This window comes from Schistosoma haematobium, chromosome 1, assembly GCF_000699445.3.
Source record: "Schistosoma haematobium chromosome 1, whole genome shotgun sequence".
NCBI classification, from domain to species: Eukaryota; Metazoa; Platyhelminthes; class Trematoda; order Strigeidida; family Schistosomatidae; genus Schistosoma; species Schistosoma haematobium.
In genome coordinates this window covers 66,135,816-66,156,863 of record NC_067196.1, presented here as the reverse complement: position 1 = coordinate 66,156,863, position 21,048 = coordinate 66,135,816, and the positions used below count along the sequence as shown (strand labels likewise).

Here is a 21,048-nt window from a genome sequence, read left to right as displayed (position 1 = left end):
GGGATGCCAATCACTAACATATGTTAATGCTATGTAAAAAATATTGAGGATATTTACTACCTTAGTGGCTATGATTACTTCTGTCGATAAATTCAGTAATTAGATTCATCCAAATATTTGTTGATTAAATAATCTATCCAGTTTTAATAATATTTTACTGCTCAATTTCAATGGTTCCTAAAAATGGATAAGCTGATCATATATTGAACAGATTAAATTAAACAAGTATCTAATAGTTTATAAATAAACAACTGTAAAACTGTATTCTTGAACAATATGTGAAGTTAATCGGAAAATTAATTCTCAATAAAGAATCATTTTAAGAGTTTGACCATTATTTTTCTCATGTATCATAAATTGTTAAGTCTAAACATACTTTCATGTAAATTCATCGACATGAGGCCCTACATTTCATTATACAGATAGCTATAGATTGTTTCTAACCATCTGATATGACTAATATATACATCGGTATTTTTACATATATATATATATATATATATATATATATATATATATATATATATATGCTCTTTGAGAATAGTATATATGATACAATGCCAGATGAGTCATAAGCTGGGTTGGATTTGACTTGGAGATGAGCCAAAACTCATGTTGGAATGCTGATACTAATGATAATAATATGCAAAATTAACAACTTATCTCATTATACTATATTAATATTCAATATGTGCTTTCTAAGATGTTTATATGTACACATGTGATGATTAGTGTTTCGTAAACATATATTTGTGTATTGACCCACATGTGACAATATTTTTGACTTATCTTCAGATTCAAGGTCATATTATTGACAATTAGAGTAAATATAAATATATTTATTAGTTTTTAGGTTAATATTTAAAAATAAAACAAAATTAGACATTTATCTCATGTGAACTGTTTATTTATTTGTGAATAATGTTCATTTTGAATATTTCCCCTTTTAAGAAATCCCGACAGGATAACGAATTCAGATTTGTTGCTTAGGTAAACATAAATAAAATAAGAGTTGGTTATATAATGGTACTAACTTAATCTTATCTGGAGTAGACAGCGAAGTGTGCACATAATTGTTTTGCTGCCTCTCACTCATACATGCACAAATAACACACTCTTTAATCTAACTTTTCTTTCAATAGTGAATCTCTTCCTAGATTAAAAAAACATAACCCAATCATCATTTCAGTCTGGACACAGACTAGCTCACTCAGCTTTCCCTCAAATAATTTTTGTAATTCGACAATTTAAAAAAAAATAGCTTAACAGCCAGTTCATAAAAATTAATTTTTAGGATGAATTATGTAGATTATAATTTTAAGTGAGAATCCATTCCTTGAACGATTATTCCTTACGAATCGGTTTTATTCTCAACGCTAATCAATGATATCAGCCCAGGGAAGAAAATGTGAATGGTAAAATCCATTTCCAAGTGTAAACTTGACCTATACACTTATAGGTTACATATTTTTTTGGGATTGATCAAACTGTATACTGAAGATAATCTTCAACTTGCTTAAAATCCCGAAGACATTCCGAGGAATTCCCTGCAGTTAATTTACAATTCTTTTTCCGCGATAAGTTGCGATCATCGGTAATTAGCTCTACAGATTTTATTTACCATTCTGTGAAGTCTTTTTCTTAAATACAACTATGCATCCTGTTGTTTTTAAATCTATTAAGATGTATTTTGAAAATAGGGACCAATATTGTATGATGTTTAACAATCTATTGGAAATGTAGTTCCTTCTGAACTATATATAAAATGAAGATGGACGGTGGCTAGCAATAGAACCCAGGACGTGCGTTTCGTCCTATTTGGGATTCGTCAGCTGGATGTATCTGCACAATAAAATGGCTATAAGAACTCAATAGCTAAATTGATAACGCGATGGCGTTTGAAGTGAACGGTACTGGGTTCGAGTCCCACAGTGAACATCAATTCTGGGATGCAGGTACATCCGGCTGACGAGTTCCAAGTGGAACGTAACGCGAGTCCTGGATTTCACTACTAGCCAATATCCATCTTTGTTTATAATGCTTTTGACTTGGGGCAATAAACAGTCTGCACATATGCTAATAAGAGACTGATCAATCTTAGTCCTAAAAACTTCAATGGGAAGATTCAAACAAACAAACAATATCAAGTGAATTTATACAAAAAAATAGTTTTAGACTTCCTTAAAAACATACTATAAATTTCTCCGTAGACTGAACTTAATCATTATTGTGATATTAAAGTGTATTTTGCATTCAAGAAAAAAACTTTTTATGCGGTCAGACATTTGTTTAGTAGCCAAATCGAAAGCATGTTTTCTTTCATAAGACTGAAAAAATAGATTCTCTTCACAATAGTTTCCGTTGCATAAGAAGTAATTTTTAAACATACAAACGAGTAATCAGATAAATATTAAGAGCTTTGTATCATATAAATGATGATTGATTGGTTAATTAATGGACTTAATGATAATCTTAAACAAATATGAGGATTAAGAAACTGTAGAAATCGGTTGAGTCAAACAAAATTACAGAAAAGGAACGAATACATATGTCAATAAACTATTCCAAGGCCAAATTACTTAAACCTCTGCTTATCAATCGTTTGACGGCTAAAAGCCCATAAATAATTCGAGTCAGATTATCATCAGGATTTAGAACACAATAAATCTATCTCTATATCAAACCTTGAGAAATATCCAATGACGCACTGACATTTATATCTTGGAAATTTTATCTATCAAAACTACATTAGTAAATCTCGTACACAAAAGATGATCACCATACCTATTTCATGTGTTATTCGTCCACTTCATTTATTTATGGAGTGAATCATTGAAAAGGCGAAAACCATACGTCGCAGACATAAATATTTTGTGCCTTCGAAACAAAAACAGTGACTCAATATTGTAGGTAAAACTGCTAGAATATAGATCGATTATTACATGACAGACCAACTATTACGTAGTACCAATCTCTATATATTACACTCAAGTATTCGCCCTTTTGTAGGTCAAATATGACTAAAGCAAAACGTTTTCTACAGAGTTAAATTAGCCATAGTTTGTCATATTTTATGTTGTACTTAACTAATACATGCCATATTCAATCCATTATGCTAACGAAATAATTGATGTGAGAAATCTAATAGTGGATTATATACAATGCAACTTATGGTCACAACATATTGGCTCATTTTTTACTTAGCGCATTTCACCATACTAACTGATTGATATCTCATTACAATTATGCATTGAATTTCAATCCTTATTTAATTACGTGTATGAAAAATCAAAATACTCAAAGTATGTACAAGAAAAAAACAGATCTAATATGTACAGAACTTTTGGTGTACACTTCACACTGTATCAAACAAGTAACTGGAAATCAAGAGTACACTGCAGAGTGGGTTTAAACGAAAGTGATTTGAAACTACAGCATATATATATATATGCATATAAAGTTTTAAAGGCCATTAAGTAGTGTGAGCAATTTTCATGAGTACATAAAGCCATTAAACACACACACACACACAAAAACAAGTACATAGTAAATGAGAAGAACAAGAGAAAAATATCAGAAATAAAATCAGAAACATGTTGTTAGTCCATTTTTGTCAAAAATAATAATAATAATCATAATCATAATGTGACAAATTGTCAAAGTAATTAAAATTCTCAAGACATGAACAAAAACCAAACAAATACATTTTAAAGAATATTTAACAATTAAATTATTAATGATAGTAATAATAATGGGTAATAATAACAGTAATAATATTAAACAAAAGGAAAACAATACAGTTTTGAAGATTTTCTACAGCACGAAATTGATTGAAAACAATAATGATAATAATAATCATAATAATAATAATCATTACTCTGTAAATATTGTTTTGATTTTAATGATATAAAGATAACAAGTTACCAACCACATAGTACATTATACACATAAATGTACATAATTATGATATTTAAAAACAAAACAAGAACAATAATTAAAGCGTGGAACATTTAAATCTATGATGTACTGTGAATATAAAATAATCAGATCAATGTATTGATTATTTCCTACTGAAAGAGTACATTACAGATTAGGATGTATTGACTTTTAACTACTTCTCTTACTTTTTTTTCTATAATGATTGTGTACATTAAAAAAAAGTTTACAGTCATACGTGATCCATGTCAACATTATTACCACTTAGAAACCAATCGTGAGTTGATAGAGAAGAATTTAATTTTGAAGTTGAAGATGATAACGGACTACTCAATGTGTCTACCATATCTGTATTTGAGCTTGTTATAGCATTTGTAGTTGGGGAATATGCAGTCACACCTGAACACGGTACACTGGAATGAGTTGTATTAGGTGAATACATTTGGGATGTAGGTTTAGATGAATTTAAAATTACGGACCAAGAAGGATTAAGATATGAAGATGAGTAAGGAATGGTTGGTGTATTTTCACTAATTTGCCGGAGCTGTTTATCAAGACAATTAGATTTCGTAGATGAGTAAGATGACGATGAATCAGAAGATGTTTTACTGGAACTACCTGAACGCCAATAATGTAAATGAACAGGAAGATCTATATTTTGAAGTCGGGAATATGAAGAGGATACTGCAGTTGAACAAGGAGATTTATCATTGACAGCTGTTGTGACAGGTTTAGTAACTGACATAACAGATGCCATATGACTTGCAGTTGAACAAGTGCGTAAGTTACTAACATTTACAGCTGAAATGAGCTGTTTCCCGTCGTTCGATGACAAAGAATCAGAGCGTGAATAATAGCCAGAGCTAGAATCAGACTCATTGGAATGAAGACGCGGTATAATTTCAGGGCATGATGTTTGTTGACATGATAATCTACTATCTGGAGGAAATGTCTGAATATTTAAATCAACTCGTTCATCAATTTTTCTATTTGGAATAGACCATGCTGTTTCAAGTTGAGGAGATATACTAGACACAGGAGATTGAGAAAATTCACCAATCGAAACCTCATCTCTAAGAAAGTCATGGAAAGCATAACCAATACTTGATCCTACTAATTCAGTGGTACCTGAAGGGATATGAAAATGAAGGCTTGAGCGATTATCCATACCGGAAGAACAAGAATTTGAATCTAAAATTGTTTGTGAGTGGTCAATACTATTAGTTTGTTTATTTTTATGCTTGTCATCAATACCTACGGAAGGATTTGTAAAGGAACAAGAATGTGGAAAACCAGATATCATTTGATTTGATAGACTTGAACTTTGCACTTCTACAGAATGTAAATCAGATAAATTTGAAATATTTAGAGTAGCGTCCGAGTTTGATCCCTTCTCCAAGGCATCCAAGGCTATTTGAGAAGCTAGTGGAATTTTAGCACCAGTTTGAGGTCGATGGGCTTGCATCCATGGATGTTGAAGGATTTCCAACAAAGATGGACGTTTAGAAGGATCCATATTTAAACAACTCCTAAAAATTTTTAATAAGTATATATACATACATAATAATCGAATCCATTTATAATAAATGAATAATAAGTATCAATGAAGAAAATAAAAGTAACATTAAGATTTTTTAGAAACATAATTGTCATAATGAATTTGTTGTAATAGTAAACACTGAATTGTAACAAAACTATATCCATATAGTGAGTAAGCCAAGTAATCTGTCATCCATTACGTCACAACACTAAAAAAGACACTAATAGGGGATAGTTTAAGAAAGCTTGGAAAGTATAGATTATGCCGAAATTTTTTAAATAGTATGGTGATTGGTCTTACAAAAAATTATCCAGCCTACGTGCATAAGGTTGGACTGTATAAATAAACTTCGTAAAATGTAATTTAAAGTTCATTAACACCATTCAAAAAGCAATGATGTGTTTATGGTGTTACATAGCACATCAATCTAATTATAACATTAGATACCATTTGGAATCATGCTACTATATTTAGGAGGATAAATTGAAAAGTTTAAGGTACATTTGTTACTAGCATATGTCAGTGGAAATGTAAACGCGAATACAACGCACAGAAGTTAGGTATTTAAACTGAATCTGAGAAATTTGATTTGATCAGTCAGTCAGTCAGTAACAACGTAGAACTCGTACGTACGTACATCAGTTCGAGTTACCACACCACATTAGCACAGAGATGAAGTGGTCGATTCGAATCCCGTAGCGGTAGAGGTAATAAGAGTATAAGCAGTAATCAGGAAAATTAGTGTTTGGAGATGTTATTTAAAGAATATAATACAGCGAAATAAATTTGGGAAGAGAAAAAAAGAGACAAGGAGGAATAAGGAGACCCGTAACAGCACATGAGACCAAGTTGGTCACATTCAAATCCTTCCTCCTAATACCTCTCTTATCTCCATGACTAACCCTCCTATTTGATTTGATACACTTTATCTAGTATGTAATTTTTACCAGTTTCTTGAAACAGAACTGGTCATTATTAAATGCTGCTTCAAAAATGATGTAAATTATTTTCAGTAGATATAATCGACTGATTACCGCCTCCCAATCGTTAAGATCCATTTATCTGTACTTTTTTGATTAGCGACGATTATTTAAGATTTTTTTTATGATTACTTATGAAATTACAAGCACAGCATTTATGATAGATTTAGACTACATAATATTGACTATTACAAATAACAACTACAAATATACACGCTAGTCACGCATAAATCTCTCATGCAAATGTCATAGCTGGTAATTTTTGTAAAACTTCTCATCAAATATTTGGATTAGTCAAGTAAACTTTTTGGATAACTAGTCAAAAGATTCGAATTAAATTTCTACCATTTCTGAGAAATGTATTTGAAAAAAACTAATCAGTCAGTCACAACGTAGAACCTGGTATGTATATACATCAATCCAAGTTGTCCTATCCCATTGATTGATAGATTGATGAAATTGTCAGAACAAATGTAAGAATAGTAAAGGTAGTAACAGCATCAGTGGTAATAGGAAAGATTAGGCATTGAAATGATTCGGGTAGAAAAATTAAAATTTGACTTACGCAATAAGATGTTTTGCTGCTTCACTTATATTGTCTCTACGATATCGCAATTTCCCTCCGATAATACTTTTATCATTAACAAAAGGGATATCACCACATAACATATCATAGAGTAGTACACCTAAAGACCAAACTTCAGCTTGTTTGCCATGATATCGATTATTTAAAATCCACTCAGGCGGACTATAAACACGGGTGCCTAATATGAAAAACATGGAATGTAACGAAAGATGAGAATATTGAGTACATAGGAAACAGTATTCATATAACGTATAGATTTAAATTTTCTACTTTAACTCATATTGTATCGTTTTAATCTTTCCATTGACGTTTGGGACTTATTTGTCAATCTCTTATAAGGTGAAATTTAATTCATTTTGTATTGGTTGTTTGAATCTTGCCATAGACATTTAGGACTGCCAAGGATCAGTCTCAAACAGGATGAAATGCGCGTCCTGGATTTCACTGCTACCCACCATCCATCTATGCTTATAACAACTACTTTAATGTTTACATTTCCACAATTATAGATGACTACTTGTTTAACAAGTATGTACATGTAGCTTATAATCACATTTGCAGTGAGTATCAATTAGTACTATCAGGCTCTGCATCCCGAAATAGATTAAAGGGATTCCTAACTTGAGATTTAATTGTAGAAAAAACAAACATTTAGACAACTAATCCATTACTTTCATGCTTAGAAAATAAAGTTGGACATGAAACAGAGAAATAGCCAAATAAAATGATCTTGGATAAATATGTATCAGTATAAGTTGCTGTACATCATATCAACACATCAAAATGAAATTAACAGACAAAAGCCAAATAGTGAAAACGTTGAAAGTAACAGTAGTATCAAACCAAAATATAAATAAAAATGAAAAGAGATGAAACTGTACAATGAAAACAATAATGTATTCACAACTTAGAAATAAAAGTATTTTGGCCATCGAGACTTGCTTAAAACATGTGATCTAGTCTATAACTACGTAAACAACTCAGACTAACAATTAATAACTTTATAAACTAGTATTGTATTTTAATCTGGTTAACCATAGTTCTTTCTTTTTCCAATCAATTATAATTTATAGCACACGTTAAAGGCAATAAGTAACAGTAAAATATTCTTTCTCACCATACTCATATTCACTTGAAAGTGAAGTAAATTTCCATGCCTAAAGAAAGTTATCAGGAATCAGAAATTTGGCTGACTATAACTAGTTCACAAGTTCTACATCAAGTTGATTGACTATAAGTCACTATAAAAACCAATTAAGTAAATGTGATCAAAAAAAGATCATTAAAATAACGTGATTTGTTAGATTAACTAGTGCTGCATCCTTGATGTTTCTCCATAAAACATCATCGTCAACAAGAATTCAAACACTAACTATAAAAAAACGTGGTACATATAGGTTTTCTAGTTACAGGACATTGGACTTTTCATCTATTAAAAAAAGCAAGATTCCCTCTCCCAACAAATAAAGTTAACTTTAGGACAGATTTTTTTGTTTTTACTCCCATCTAAACTTACCATCAAAATCTGTATACAAACGTGATTCCAAGAATGCACCAGAACCGAAATCAATAAGTACCAATTCATTTGTTGTACGATTAATCAGAATATTTTCATCTTTAATATCTCGATGTAATACACCAACTTTATGACATGATAATAATATACCAGTTAATTGGTGAAAATAAAAAGCAGCTTCACTTTCTGATAACATTCCACGTTCACCAATATAATCAAACATATCACACGTTGTACTAGAGACTTGATCCATAACAATTGCCCAAGATTGACCAAAATTAAAGGCATCTAATAAATTAACTATTCCAGGTAAACCTTGACACATAACTAGAAGTACAACTTCAATTGGCATTAATTGATTGTCCAACTAAACAAATATTATGACAAAAAGAAAATAAGTGAATTAACAAGATAATTTTAAAAAATGAATTATAGTAATAGCAGAATAACTGAATTTTTGACTATAGCCATAATTGAGATACATACAACTTAATTATCAGACAAATGGTCTTGTGACCTAGCACATGGACACGAGCAATTCACATACATGAACAAACATAACGGTGAACTGTCAGTGATAGTTAATGAATGATTATGGTGGGAGAGCAGCAAAAATTCACCAACTAACCAAGTAGTTAACACTACATATTTATGTGTATACAGATAAGACAACAAAGAATTTGAATACTCAGAGATTGAGACAAAACAATACTACAACTACAACTCTGAGCAGTCTGAATTTTAGTCATACTACTTCGAATCAGACAAAGCTTATACAGAACAACATTAGTAAATTATTCATTGAGAATTAAGGGAACAGGGATAAAATAGTATTTTTGTAGTTTTAGTACCACCTAAGGTACTTGCAAAATAGATAAATAATAAAGCAAATTATATACTAGATATTAACTAGAAAATGAATATGAAAAATCTTAAAGATCAACGAGTCGAAATATTTTAATAAAAATTGCTAGATGTCATGTATAAAATAATTCAACTCCTATGTTAACAAGTCTCAAAAATGATAAAGTACATTAGTGAGGTCATAGGATAGGGAACAAAAACCTTAATAGCTACAATCACTTATGAAATAAGATCATCAATATACCAGACTAGTCAATGAATTCGACTGTCTAAAATAGGTCAAGCAAAATGAATCGAGTGGTTTACCACTAATCATTAGAGGTTAAAAAAGGTAACAGTGTAATTAGCTAATGGTAGCTAGTTACGTAAGTTTGAAAATTACTACTGTTTATTTAATTGCGTTTACTAAAATATGACGAAATCCTAATAAAAACCAGTTTCATGTAAAATCTTTTGAAATAGGGTGCTAAAATGAGGTGTAAACTGACGATTCGAGTAGAATCCCATACATTAGTAACGATTACACGCCCCTAGCGCATTTTCTTAGACAGTTAAAATCAAGTTCTAACACAAGATTACGAAAGGTTGTAAGTCAAACTGCGAACTTATATGGACTAAAGTGACCGGAGTATGCTGTGTTAAGTGCTTAAACTGTTTGTAAAATGCTAGCTTTCTAGTTGATGTACTGGACGTTCAGTTATTAGGTCCCAGGAGCAAACTTGTCGAATGTATTGCGATTTGGATACTCCATATTTCAATAGCACATTCACGTTTACACGGTTCTGAGTTACAGTGTAAATAACAGTGATAATACATGTCCTTTCAAACAGAAGTGAATGGAATGGTCTCGGATCTTATGACTAAACGGTCGAAGCTCTCTGTGAATTTGGATTCCACATCTGCCACCACTTCACGTGTCTATTTCAAGACTACAATTTTCATTGTGCCTTAACACCGATCGATTACTGTTCAACTTCATTTAGTGTTCTTGCATTACTTCTTACATGATCACTTAAATGAAAATTTGACCACAAAAACAAATGGTTTCTCAAAATAATTTCCATAAATAGCAGAATATGATTTATTTAAAAACATAGGTGATTTTCTCCCTGGCGGGACTGAGAACTTGAATTTATGTACTCAGAAGAACAAAGTCAAATGCTTTTATCTATAACCCGTTGGAGAAAATTTAGAACTCTTAAGGGCTGAATTTCACTTACATTAATATCCTAAACAAAATACTGATAACCTACGAAATGTATTAGAATATTATATGATGGCATTAGTTATCATGTTACATACTACAAAATCCCCACGACTCTGACTGAACTGTCAAATGTAAATGAATTGGGGTATGCCTATCACGATGGAATAACAATCTGGGACTAGCACATTCAATCTTAATTCATGACAGGTAAATGTATGTTAATTTAATGAGTGAATTGTATCAAAAAACAGCAGGTCCAAACAAACTAGATATTCTAGCAAGTGCTGGCTTCACAAAAAGCAATCGAACAACCTAGAAATTGAAAATAAGCGAAGAGATATTACGATTGTGGCTGCAACATAGTTCAGAAAATAAACAAATCTTAACCAGGAGAAACTGTTTGTACGTTGCTGAAGCTTAATTTTAGGCAGAAGGATAACATTATTCCCAATGCGGAAATAAGCGTACAAGCCAAATACACGAATGAGTATTCGATCATAAAGGTGGAATACGTAAAGTAAAAGTTTACCAATAAATGATGAATCAAGTCCAGTTTTATATACCTGACTTTGATCTATACTATTTGTATGAGAGCCAGTGAATAAATCTCAATAAGTACCGCAGTTCTTTCACAAATTTTACATAATTATCATGACCACATTGGCAGTTGACTACATATATATCAACCATAAATGTGGATCTATCGTCATTATAAATGATACACCAATACGTAGCACATCAAAATAGGGATGGATCGGTGTGAATAATAATACAAAAGGATTAAAACGAAATTACTACTAACTCAAGCAAATTAAAAACAGGTGGTTAAGGAAAACGAAAAATGTAGCAAGACATTTCGACCAGGTTGATAAATAATTATGGTGAAGCAGGATCCATATACTTTATTAAACATATTTACTTACCAAACACCAACATGGAACTTTATCTGATCGGACTTCTTTCACTACAACTTCTTTATTGTCAGATGTACGCCTAGCATGATGAACATGACCAAATCCACCTGATCCAAAACGTTCACCAAGTGTATAACGTCGGAGGAATTCGTAATAACCTTCATAAACCTCAATCTCTGTACATAATAAGAAACCAGGAATCGAAAGTTATTACTAACAATCCCAATAAACTGATTTTGCAAAATTAATTATGATTATTAGCTACTGTAGAAACTACTCACAACTCAATTTGATTTACAAGGTTTGACTAGATTAATGCAATGAGACAAGTACTAATTACGTTTCGTCATAGTGAATTACTATCATACTTTTGATGGATGATTAAAAATAGGGATATATCTTACGCTAAGGCAGTAACAAGAACACAAATGAAAATATCACTTGTAGGAATCTATGTACCAACGTTCATTGCGAAAAAAGCGCCGTACGTCGGTCAAAAGAACCTTTTTATCTGACAAGAGTATGTAAACAGTTTACTAAACGAAAGGAATGACTAAAATTCAACCTCAACTTAAACGTATTAAACATATCTGGGCAGATTTACGTCAGGTAGTACTCATTATTTGTTGGAAGATCACCACATACACAAATGGCCAGCAACTGACAACAAACCACAATCTAGCAAACTGAACGAAATGACATCAAGCTTTGGCGTATTCTCCATGTAAAATAAAATTTTTGAAAGTGCTGTAGTCACACAGACATTTTGTAGACTTGTGTAACATAAAAGTTGATGTGGGGTGATGAAAAGAATTAAGATCCAATTGAATTCAACTTAGTACGAATTATTGTACTTGGCTTCAGGATTCACATGTAGCTAGTAGTACTACAGCATTGCTTAAACTAGACGAAATAAAATTTCCCCTTCATGTTTAGTTGTGAGTTACAACTTCATGTTTAGTCGAAAAAACTTTTCTTTTGTATTGAAATACCGTACATTAGACAAAATATCAATGAACATGGAGTTATTAATTAAACACTTACGCAAACCGAGGTCTTGTGAGCTTCGTCTTACGAGTCTTCCGCTTGCATAAGGATTATTTGAATTCTGCAGAGCTGTATGCGCCATTGCATAGGTAATCCAAATATTAATTAGGTCCTATTAGGCAACAAGTACGTAGACAGTCCATACAAAAATTAGTGCAAAGTCAAATTTGACTAAGCTACTAAAGTTCTAAGGTTTCCAAGACAATAGTGAAGTTAGTAAGAACTAATCGAAAACAGGAACCGTATATTTTAAATTCGCATAAACCTGATCTTAGTATGAGATGGCGCAGTATGAACTATCACCTACGAGCCGTTAACTTTAGATTAGCAACATCCAATAGCCAATAAAATAGCAATGAATGCTTATTTAATATTTCATTGGTTCATTTATATGTTGCCTTGACCTGTCCCTGCCTAATTGTAGAATGAACCAATCAATTTGCAGAATGGCTCTCATTGGACTATCTATTCTAGATATTCTAGTGACTATCTGTACTCCCACCACTTTTGTTATGTACATACACTGTCCTCAATTCATCTGTTCTTCAGGTCAACCATTTAAGCAACCCTTCGATCACTTGATATTTTCTTCACGTGTTTTTGTACATGTGTGTCTGAAGCAGATGACAAACACTGGTATTTATTTTTGGACACCATGGTATTTAAAACAGGTCAGGAAAATTAAACCCAAGTGAATCATCATGAGATGATTTTTAACGATACTTTTGTAGTGTTTGTAAAATGGAAATAACCCTTACGTGGAAATTCCGTTGAATAATCCACAACATCTTCGACTAGCTAGCTTTAAGACGTTTGTTTTAAACGAATCTCGTACATTCATCCAGAATAATAAATGAGAACTACTACTTGAACTGCTACGTGTAAAAAATTACTTATAAAGACGATTGTATAGCTTCAGAAAATTATATCGTTGAAAAGAGATTTTTCTGAGCTGAAATGTCTTCATTCTATTTAAATAAAAACTCATAAGCTAAGTGAGAATTTTTGAATGGATGTTAAATCCTTGCAACATGCCTACTTAGGAATCGATGGCAAGTGAATGTGTTTATATTTCCACGCTGAAATTTATTAACACCTCATTATGGTTCAAATGAATTTTTCTGGTTAGTTTTTTTAGCAAGGTTATTTCCTACGGGATAGTGTTGATAACCTCGTCCCAAACCCCCTCCCTTATCCAACGACAGCAACCCAGGAAAGACTCCAGCTGTAGATATACCACAACCATCATCAAAAAAGAAAAGGTATTTGTAAAGAACTATCTACGCAAGAACTTCTAGATCCATTTGGAGGATATCATAGTTAGTTTTGATTTCATAGATTAATACTCATTTATATCAAATACTCAGGATTCCGTAAACCCGTTTTAATTACGTATTGACAACACAATTTTTACATAAATGACCATGTCAAAAAATGCTTGATTTCATCCTGAGACCAATTTGAAGCCGAGTACCAAAATGTTTGGTAAAAGTATATATATATATATATTCGAGAGCTTCTAAAAGTGTATGACACACCTGTTCGTTGTTCTTCAATCTCAGTGATTGGCTGACCTTCTTTGTTCTTGATTGTTGTCTCTAGTTTACCTTAATTCCCTACAAGATTCGTCGTATCATATCGGCATCTCATATATTATTCCCTTACAGCTTTTTCCACTGTCTCTGCCAAGTCTTCCACGTATTTCCGTTGACCTTGTGGATCTGTTAGTGATGCAAATATGGTCTATCTGGTTCCGTGCAGTGTGATCCGATGAAACCCGTGTAACTTTATGTATGCGTTTGCGGGGGGAATATAAAGCCATCTATTAACATTTTGTTGAACAGACATAAATTTGCAGATCACTCACCATTCTCGTTCCCTTCACCTATTCAGTCCGGCGTCGTTCACTCCGACTTTGGCGTTCCAGTCTCCGATCAGGATGGTCAGGTTGTTTCCTGAGCACTTTGTAGCTTCTCGTAAAACTGATCTTTATCATCTTCATTGATATAATTGGTAAGTGAATAGCACTGAATAACACTCATTGTGATCCTCTCCTTTGATTTGAAGGATGCCTTGATGATTCTGAAGCATTTAGATTTCCACCCTACACTGAACGACTGAATGGCCGTTTCGTCAAAGAGTGGTATTTTTTAGCAGTCCTCGCTAGTTAATAACTTCAGGATGTAACTTTGTGTCCTGAATTCGATTCAGTGATGCTGTGTCATGAATCTGCGTTCCTCAGGAGTCATAGACGAGGACGAGTTAGTCGTCAAGGAATTCCATGTTTTTATTGGCGGTCTAGCTAACATCGGTTCATAGTTTAAACTGTGAAAACTCTGCAAATTCCACTAATCTCTTATAATAATATGTATATGAAAGAGGTGGAGACTTTCACCTAACTGGACAGAATTCCTACATTTGAAGAACATATGAAACTCAAAACAACTGTCAATCAACATCAAAGTCAGAATCTTCAATACGGACGTCAAACCAATTCTACTGTACGAAGTTGTAACTTTGAAAACGACCACAACTATTATTAAAAAAGTATGAGTATTTATGAACACTTGCCTACACATGATACTCAATGTCCGTTGACTGGACACCATCAGCAACATTCTACTGTGACAGAGAACTAACCAACTTCCAACTGAGGAGAAAATTAGGAAAAGACGATAAAAGTGGATAGGGCATACATTGCGGAAACTATAAAACTGCATCACGAAGCAAGCGCTAACTAAGAATCATGAAGGGGAAAGTAAAAGAGTCAGACCAATGAACACATTGGGTCGGAAACTGGAGGCATATGTCAAAAGGATGAATGGCATTCGAGAAAAACTAGGGAGGATTGCCCAGGACAGGGTTGGTTAGAGAATTGTAGTGGGCGACCTATTCTCCTCCATGAGAAGTGACAGGCGTAAATCAGTAAGTAAGTAATTGTTTTGTAATCGAATATTTGGTGGCGATAACTGTTTTATTGTTGAATGCAAAATTACTGATTGTCTTCGAAAAATTTTTGAAAACCATACTTTAAATCCTTCATCTGCACATCTTCCATCAATTGTCTCTTACAAAGTTTATCGTTCCTTCATTCCTATGATTACTACAATTACTCTTTATTTTCATTCATATTCCCTTCAATTCCATGTTCTTAATCTTCTGCTCCCAGGCATGCCACCTCTGATTTGTGTTACATACCACTTATATCTATCAAAATAAGTAGATACACCAAAAGTAAGCAATTCGGTAAGTATATTCGTTCAACTTCATTGTAATTTTATTAGTTAATGTGCACTTCGATATGCTCTAAAATAAATGATATTAATAATTACAAAAATTTTCAAATTGCACTCATGTAACTAATCATTTCAAATATTTACCTTATATCAAAATTGTCCAATGCTTAAGGTTATTCTCAATGTTTTTAATGATTAAGAAGTATATTGTGCCAAATACTTTCAGGCGAATTTTTTAATTCATTTTGTCAGTAAATAATAACTGATTGATTTAATGATCTAACTTTAAAGTTACTTGTGTTTTTCGTTCAGCATATTGAGATGTGCTACAGTGATATGTTTATAACAGACGGTTAAAGGTAATTCCGGAAATTTCAAATGAAATCTTTGGTGACGTTCATACTCCAACATGTAGAGATTACTCACTAAATGAATGAGAAATCCATCAAAATTACTACATGTAGCACACTTATCAAACATAGAAAACATTTCAGTTAACCTACACAATGTTCAATAATGAACGCCATGAACAGGAAATGGCCATTTCGTTTATCTGATACTTGTTAGTGCTTACTTATGCTCTCATTATTTGTTTCATCATTCACTGTCTAAGTTTACTTAATGTTTAGAAAAAAAGTGTTATCTTTGAAAGTTTAATACTAACAATAATAATTACAAGTAGGAAATAAATTATAATATCAGATTAGCGAGTACAGTAATGATTTTTTCAGTTTACTTATTATTAGTAAGTCACATGCTGCAATTATTTATGTGTAGATGTATTTTTATAGTAACCGAAAGGCAACGAAAGACAGGAACTTCAGTAGTGACCTCAAAAATATTTATTTTACTAATATAATGACCTCAATCAACAATTCCTCTGTGATAAGGTCAGAGTTAAGGCTGATCGTGAGGACAAATTACGTGTATAATAACAGAAATAGAAGCTACTGACTTATCACATTATTATTATTATTATTATTATTATTATTATTATCATTATAAATCATAAGAACCAGTCAAGTTTCTCCTTGAATAATTAACATTTTTTCCAACCAGAGAAATGTTTACTGGAAGTTTAGATAGTTTCGCTACTATTGGACAAAAATGTTAGCTTTTCATTTGGGAATAAGTTGGATTACGCATTCTTCCCATAAATTATAACATTTAAGGACAAGGTTCAATTGAAGCAACCAATCTCAATTGTTCATATGAAATTCTGCCTACTAAGCTGTCAAGCTGTGTTAAGAGACAGGCAGAAATGCACGTGATATGATGGACAACTAGATAGACAAGTTCAAGGTCACTGTAAGAGGTCAGCTGTTCACCGACTATATTTACCCAATTTCAGTTGAAACATCGCAACCATCCCACTAGAAAATACTATCACAAACATACATACAAAACACATTCAATTAGGAGGGATAACATAATAGTGGGTGTGGATTCCAAAGCACGCCAATTAACTTCAAAATGAACAGACGACTTTTGTTTTTATTTTCTCAACTCTACAGTCAATCAGAGTTATATAGAGTAACAATAGGTGATAACGCCCTAAAAAGCTCTTTACTTTCAACGTTTATCGAGAAAAAACATATCCACAAATTTGATTTGAAAACGTCATACAACGAAGAAATGTTACCAACCATAGAAAAACAACTGTTTGAAGTGTGAAAATATATGAATAAAAAATTCCAACAGAATGATCAAAGTGTTATGCTTTCTATTTAGAGTAAAGGTTAACTGCGAAACAGACCTGACTCAGTACAGTAAGATTTGAATACGTGACCTGAATTTTAATAGTTACATGATCAGACAATAGAACAACATCGCCTCAGTTTTTATTTTACACATAAACAAAGACATGATATCACTAGAGTATTAAGGATACATAAACCCATCGTTCTAAATCTGGAACTGTATGACTGTTATATTCACACTTAATAATGATAATTCTACAATCTTCACAAGTTCCCTATACTTACACTAATCATGTGCTCATTAGTGGCGAGATTCAGGACGTAACTTCTGGAATTCTGGTGAGAAGCCGTAATCAGTGGAGTTCAATCCGTTTCAGGTATGAGACAGTTATCCACTGCAGGCAGTAGATAGGGCTGGCACAATATCCTGAACTGGCTGAAGCCAGACATTGACATGGTTGGTTGCTGATTCAATGGTCTACAACGTTCATACGCTAAACCAAATTCCTGAGTTCGATTCCCGAATGTGGAGTCATCGATATGCACTGTTGAGGAATCCCTTATTAGGATGAACATTCTACAATCTCCACAAATCCCCTATATTAATAATCATATCTAAGTTAAAAATGAAAAAAATCGAAGTAATTGTCGAAAGCTAAATACACCATGTAGTGTAGTTTGAAAGAACTATCGGAAATAAAAATTGAATACGTATGCGCGAATATGGTTTTCTTTAAATCGTATCACAGAAACGCCTTAGTTCTGTGGTTTATAAGTAATGCACAAAATTTTCACACCTCTTTGAATGGTTCCATTAAGTCGCAAGGATTTTAAGCAGAGATAGATAGTGGCTAGCAGTGGAATCCAGGATGTGCGTGCCGTTTAGTTTAATGATGTTAAAGATATTATATCATTGTCTGGTTATCCCTAGCCTTTTTTTCTGCTTTAACCTATGTAGTAAATTAGTTTAAATCTGACGCTATGATACGAATATTGATATATTGAATGTGTTATCTTGAAGTGATCTATTCGATTTTATTACTACTCATATATATAAGCACTGTTATAGGATAGAGAACGTTTATTGTAGCACATAGTCATAATGAAAACATTATTAGGAAATTAAAGTTATAAAACCTGATAAGAATTTATTGGAAAAAAATATTCTTCGTTCAGTTCATACTGTCTTTGTTTTTCTAAACACAGACATTTTTAAGTAGTTGAGATTAGAATTTCTAATTCCATGTAACACTGTATTGAATAAATTTTCAGTATTGGGTTATGGAGATTATTGGGTTTCATTGAAATCATGAACTGATCCTAGTTAAACCATTACTACAAATTTGGAAGGTCTGGACGATCGTTACGTCCTAGCATGCGCAACAGAGAACCACTGATGGGAAGTCCCATGTTAAGATGAAACGATCGTCCAGTGCTTCCAGATTTTCAGTGGTGGTCTAACTTAGGTCGGTTTTCATTATTTCAATGGTATTTAATGAATGTTTTGGATATTGTTGATCAATTTAGATACACTCTACATCATAAAAACGATAAGGATTATCTTTGAATAAATATTCAATGATATCAGTTGATTGAACTGATCATCTTCAGGAGAGCAAGAATAAAGAATTGAACAGAATAACATGGATTCATTTTATTTCATAAGATTTTAATCAGGTACTTAGAACCCAATGATATCTTAAAATTGGGATTATTGTAAAGCTTACATACTTATTCCAATGAAAGTGGATATGTATCATCATGATGGAGTAATTATATTGACGACATATAAAGAGTAGTGTAAATAAATATATGTGAGAGAAGGTTCTACATCAGCAGAAAACGTAACAAGAGATAATAGAGATAAAACAATTGGGGTTGTGAAGATTGTTGAATTTCATTCAAATTATGAACCTATAAATTTTAGACCGCCATTGCAAATCTGGAGGCACTAGACGGCCGTTTCATCCTAATATGAGACTCTTCAGCAGTGCGCATCCATGACCCCGTATGCGGGAGTCGACCCCGAGACCCTCAGTCTCAGAATGAAACGGATGTCTAGTGTTTCCAAGTTTTCAGTGGTGTTCTAACATTGATCGGTTCATGATCTCAACAAAATAAAATGATTCACTAAATACATAATGAAATAGTTGAACATAAACCAATAACAACAATAAATAATGGGAGTTGAGATCAGTCAGTTAAAAATAAAGTAATGAATTTGGGAGAAGTGATGAAATCAAAATAAGTAAGGGATAACACATTGCAAGAATGATGGAACAAACTGACGATAAAGTGACCATTGGTAAGTAAAAATTAGCAACTGTTTCCTTTTGGATATATTACCACCACTGAATTAACTACTTTTATGAATCCGGTGTCCATCTTGTTGTGTTAATGAGGTATGGCAACTTGGGCCGACGCATATATGTGCCTGGTTCTACGTTGTAGCTGACTGACTGACTGACTGACCGACTTTTGATATATTAGTCCACCTTGATTTGTTTGATGACTATAGCGTCGGCGAATTTGAGGAGAATGGAATTTGACTGTCTATTAATGATGCTGAATGATGCCAATCTATTAACTTGATGCCCATCGTCACAGAGATGTTTAGAAGTAAAACCGCTAAAAGTCTCTAATTCAATTGACCTGAGAATTTCCGAAATATGTTCTTGAAATCGGAATGTAGGCCGTTTTTCTGTCCTACCAATGTAAGTGCTTTGGAAGATACATGTAAATTTGTATATTTAGTTGGTGGTAACATCGTTTATTAGACTAAAGAACATATATTCTTATCCAAGATAATCAACTTGGTGAAGGACACATTTTAGTCAATGTAGTTTTTAATATTCAGTTTATTGTCGCCGCAACATCATCACATTTGGATCTAAGTTGGATGAAAATAGGTTTCTTATATACTGTAGTTTTTTAACCGTTTTGTCTTTTCTTATCCCACATTTATCAAAGCTTTCTCTGAATAAGCGTTCATTAGTTATGCTTCTAGTGTATTAGTAGTACATATGCCACGTGTTCTGTGGAACAGAGCCTTCTTGTAACTAATTAAACAAAAGTTATTCAAATCCAGATTGAAATGACTCTACGTATCTTTTCGTCAAACTAGACGTCGAACTGTACCATCCTCCCTCCGTTGTATGAAGAGATCGAAAAAGTGAAACTTATCATCCTTTTCGCCTACCATTGTGGATTGGATACTTTTATGAGCGTCGTTGAAAGGGTTTAGTAAGTGTTTATCTTGTTGTCGATCACTACGTCAAATTTTACTACATTTAAAGCATTCAGCATGACGAAATACACATGAATTCCGTGAGTAAAATTTGCTACAGGACAAATATTTATCGAACCTGTGCTCACCTTTGTGACCTGCTTTGCAACTCCTTGTTGAATCACTTTTCATACTACCACGAGAAGAAAAACCATTATTAAACAAACGTGAGCTTCAGCAACCCTGAAAGTGTGGCTGATCACGACAATTAAGCAAAGTATTGGAATTTTTCACTG

The 21,048-nt window shown here is 32.7% G+C and overlaps 1 protein-coding gene across 2 annotated transcripts; it reads right to left on the bottom strand.

Moving 5' to 3' along the window:
* Window positions 1-1,337: 1,337 nt before the first annotated feature.
* On the bottom strand, window positions 1,338-12,780 carry PIM1_1 (ATP-dependent Lon protease pim1; the record flags this gene model as incomplete). Of its 2 annotated transcripts, XM_012939057.3 has the most annotated exons (5): window positions 1,338-5,465; window positions 7,022-7,220; window positions 8,559-8,925; window positions 11,553-11,719; window positions 12,588-12,672. In XM_012939057.3, the coding sequence occupies 5 exons, from the start codon at window positions 12,670-12,672 to the stop codon at window positions 4,169-4,171; spliced, it is 2,115 nt and encodes a 704-aa protein (XP_012794511.1). In that variant the 3' UTR covers window positions 1,338-4,168. The 2 variants fall into 2 exon arrangements, with proteins under 2 accessions (XP_012794511.1, XP_051074854.1); XM_051209400.1 differs by having other exon boundaries at window positions 1,338-11,719; window positions 12,588-12,780.
* Window positions 12,781-21,048: the final 8,268 nt, after the last annotated feature.